The following is a 2,561-nucleotide window of genomic DNA, read 5'->3' as shown; positions in this document are numbered from 1 at the left end:
GGGGGGCGGGGGGGCCCCTGCCAGCCGGGCACAGGAGTAGTAGTCCCCAATGGACTCGATGATGCCCGCCAGCGTGGCACTGAACATGCCCAGCACGGCCGCCGAGGTCACTGTGGGCAGACCCCACTGGCCTGCCCGGGGTCATAGCAGGAGGTCAGGGTTGGGGGCCACCTCAGGCCCCCCTGGTACTCACCACTTTGGGGCCCCCCACGGGTGTTCCCCAGCCCTGGTGATGCTGCACCAGCTCCCCACATCCCCCAGGGCGAAGGGGTATCAGGAGGTCCAGCCCCCTGGGGCTGCCAGACACTCACAGGGGTAGGGAACCCGGAACCAGGGGGCCACGGACAGGATCTCCCCCCGGGCATCCGTCCTGGCCTTGTACCCATATTCCTCGGGCTCGCTGGGGAAGACACCGGTGCGGGTCAGCACGTAACAGAACAGCCACACCACCATGATAGCCAGGATGATCTGCAGGGCAGAGACCAGGGAAGCATCCACAGTGCTTACAAACCCATGCCTGGCAAAGGAGGGATTTGGGGGGCACTCCAGGATGCTCCCAGCCAGTCCCTACCGGGAACATCTTGAAGATCTGGAAGCGAAACAGGACGAAGCCGCGGCCCCGGTGGTAGCCGGGCAGGCAGATGGCAACCTGCCGCAGGTACTGGGCAAAGAGCACGATCAGCAGGATGGTCCTGGGGGAAGAAAAGCACAGGGTCCCTCGTGCCCCTGGCGTCCTCCTGGCTGCGTTGGACAACCCTGCCCCCCTGCCCCCCCGTCCCTGTGCCGTACATCACAGCGATGCCCCAGTGGGAGCCGGCGCGCTCGCCGGCCGCCTGGAACACGGACAGTCCGATGAGGGACACGGTGGGGGTGACGGTCAGTGGCCCGATGTAGCTGAGCAGCGCCCCGGGGAGCCCCAGCAGCCCGATGACCACCTCTACCAGGCTGGACACCATGATGGCCCCCTGGATCTGCAGGGCATGGAGAGGTGGAGAGAGGGGGGTCAGTGGCCTGCCAGGGGTTTTGGGGTCCCCGGCGGTGGTGGCAGGATGTACCTCTCGCATGCGGGGCTGCCAGATGTGGGAGGTGTTGAGCGGCAGTGACCAGTTGCCATAGATCTGCTCTGGGGGGGGAGGGGGGTGAAGTGGTCCCGGGGAGGGCAGGGAGCAGCTGGACACCCCCCTGCACCCCCTCTGCCCTCACCTTCAGGAGGGCATCGCCACTTCTCCAGGGCCAGGATGGACTTGGCAGGGATGAGGAAGGCCAGCGCGCTCGCCTGGAAGAGGGGCAGCCTGGGGGGACGAGAGGGGATCCTGTGCCCACGGCCCAGGGGTGGGCAGGACCCGGGGGTGGGCAGGGGGTCCCACCGGGGCCACGGCTCTACCTGATGCCCACGGTGGTCTGGATGAGGGTGGTGATGCCCACACAGGTGAAGATGGTGCCGATGAGGTAGCTGACAGTGAGCTGGTCCTTGCCCACGCACATGCTCTCGGCCAGCAGGAACGGGATGGCGACGGTGCCACTGAAGCAGGTCAGGTAGTGCTGGGGGGCAAGGGGGGCTCAGCAGGGTTGGGGGGGCCATGGGTGCCCCATGGCACAGGGAGCAGGGGCTTGGGATCTGCCAGTGGGGCTCCCCCCTTTCCAGGCTGTACCTGGAAGCCGAGCAGGATGCAGAGGTACCAGGGGGGCACGTCCTCAATCTTGTAGAGCATGTCCACCTCCGGCTGGGGGGGCCTGGTGCCCACCCTCGGGTCCTGCTGTGTGGGGGCACAGCTCAGCCCTGGCTCACCCTGGGGACTGGGGGCAGAGAGTGGCACCCCACACTGTCCCCATAGGTGGCACAGGCTGCCCCGTGGGAGCCCTTGTGCCCTCAGGGATGGTGAGGGGTCCTGGCCGGCTGGTCTGCATCCCATGGTGTGTTACAGATGGATTCGGGGTGCTGTGCTGCCCACGGGGTGCCCCAGTACTCACCCTGCCCTCCGCAGGCGGCTCCTTCCCGGGGGTCTGTGGGGAGCCAGCAGGAGCAGGAGCCAGAGCCAAGTTCCCATTCTGGCAGTGAGGGTGAGGTGGGGGCTGGGTCAGTGTGGGCCTGGGTGTCCCATGGGAACGGGGCTGGCCTCTGCCCTGGGGATGTGGGGGGACACCAGGCCATAGCTTAGCCCGTGTGTCTGCTCAGTCCCACCCGGCACCACCTCTGACCCTCAAAAGGGGTCTAGGCTCCAAAACCCACTGGTCCCTCTGTGATGGTTTGTCCCTGGAAAGTGTGGAGGGGGGTTCCCGCTGGCCCTAGGGTGCCTAGACCACCCTGCAGGTGCTGGGAAAGCTGGCACAAACCAGTCCCAGCCGCAGCATCTCTGCATGTCCCGCGGGTCCCAGGATTCCCCGCAGTTCCCAGGCTCATCCCGCCCTTCGCCAGCCCCAGCAGGGCATCCTGACCCTGCGCTGGCCATCGCGTGAGTCCATACCCCTGGTCACCACCTCCCTCCCCGCGGCCCCGGGATGTGATCAAGGGATGGGGATTGGGACAGGGATGGAGGCTGCGTTCACCTGGGGCTTAGCCA

At 66.9% G+C, this 2,561-nt stretch overlaps 1 protein-coding gene across 1 annotated transcript in view; it reads right to left on the bottom strand.

Moving 5' to 3' along the window:
• Positions 1 to 2,559, bottom strand: part of SLC23A1 (solute carrier family 23 member 1) — a gene marked incomplete at its 5' end in the record, with an annotated part of 4,465 nt that extends 1,906 nt beyond the window's left edge. Inside the window, 10 exons of the mRNA XM_029960223.1 lie at positions 1 to 131; positions 312 to 468; positions 572 to 692; positions 790 to 971; positions 1,056 to 1,123; positions 1,204 to 1,292; positions 1,385 to 1,542; positions 1,653 to 1,754; positions 1,972 to 2,049; positions 2,548 to 2,559. The exon at positions 1 to 131 is cut by the window's left edge and continues 68 nt beyond it. Of these exons, the coding sequence (XP_029816083.1) occupies positions 1 to 131; positions 312 to 468; positions 572 to 692; positions 790 to 971; positions 1,056 to 1,123; positions 1,204 to 1,292; positions 1,385 to 1,542; positions 1,653 to 1,754; positions 1,972 to 2,049; positions 2,548 to 2,559 (1,098 nt within the window). The remainder of the gene's footprint in view (positions 132 to 311; positions 469 to 571; positions 693 to 789; positions 972 to 1,055; positions 1,124 to 1,203; positions 1,293 to 1,384; positions 1,543 to 1,652; positions 1,755 to 1,971; positions 2,050 to 2,547) is intronic.
• Between the last annotated feature and the right edge of the window lie 2 nt (positions 2,560 to 2,561).

The sequence above is a fragment of the Manacus vitellinus genome, unplaced genomic scaffold, assembly GCF_001715985.3.
Source record: "Manacus vitellinus isolate BGI_N305 unplaced genomic scaffold, ASM171598v3 scaffold_25_pilon, whole genome shotgun sequence".
Lineage (NCBI taxonomy): Eukaryota > Metazoa > Chordata > Aves > Passeriformes > Pipridae > Manacus > Manacus vitellinus.
Note: the sequence above shows the minus strand (reverse complement) of the source record. Positions and strands in the feature narration are given on the sequence as shown.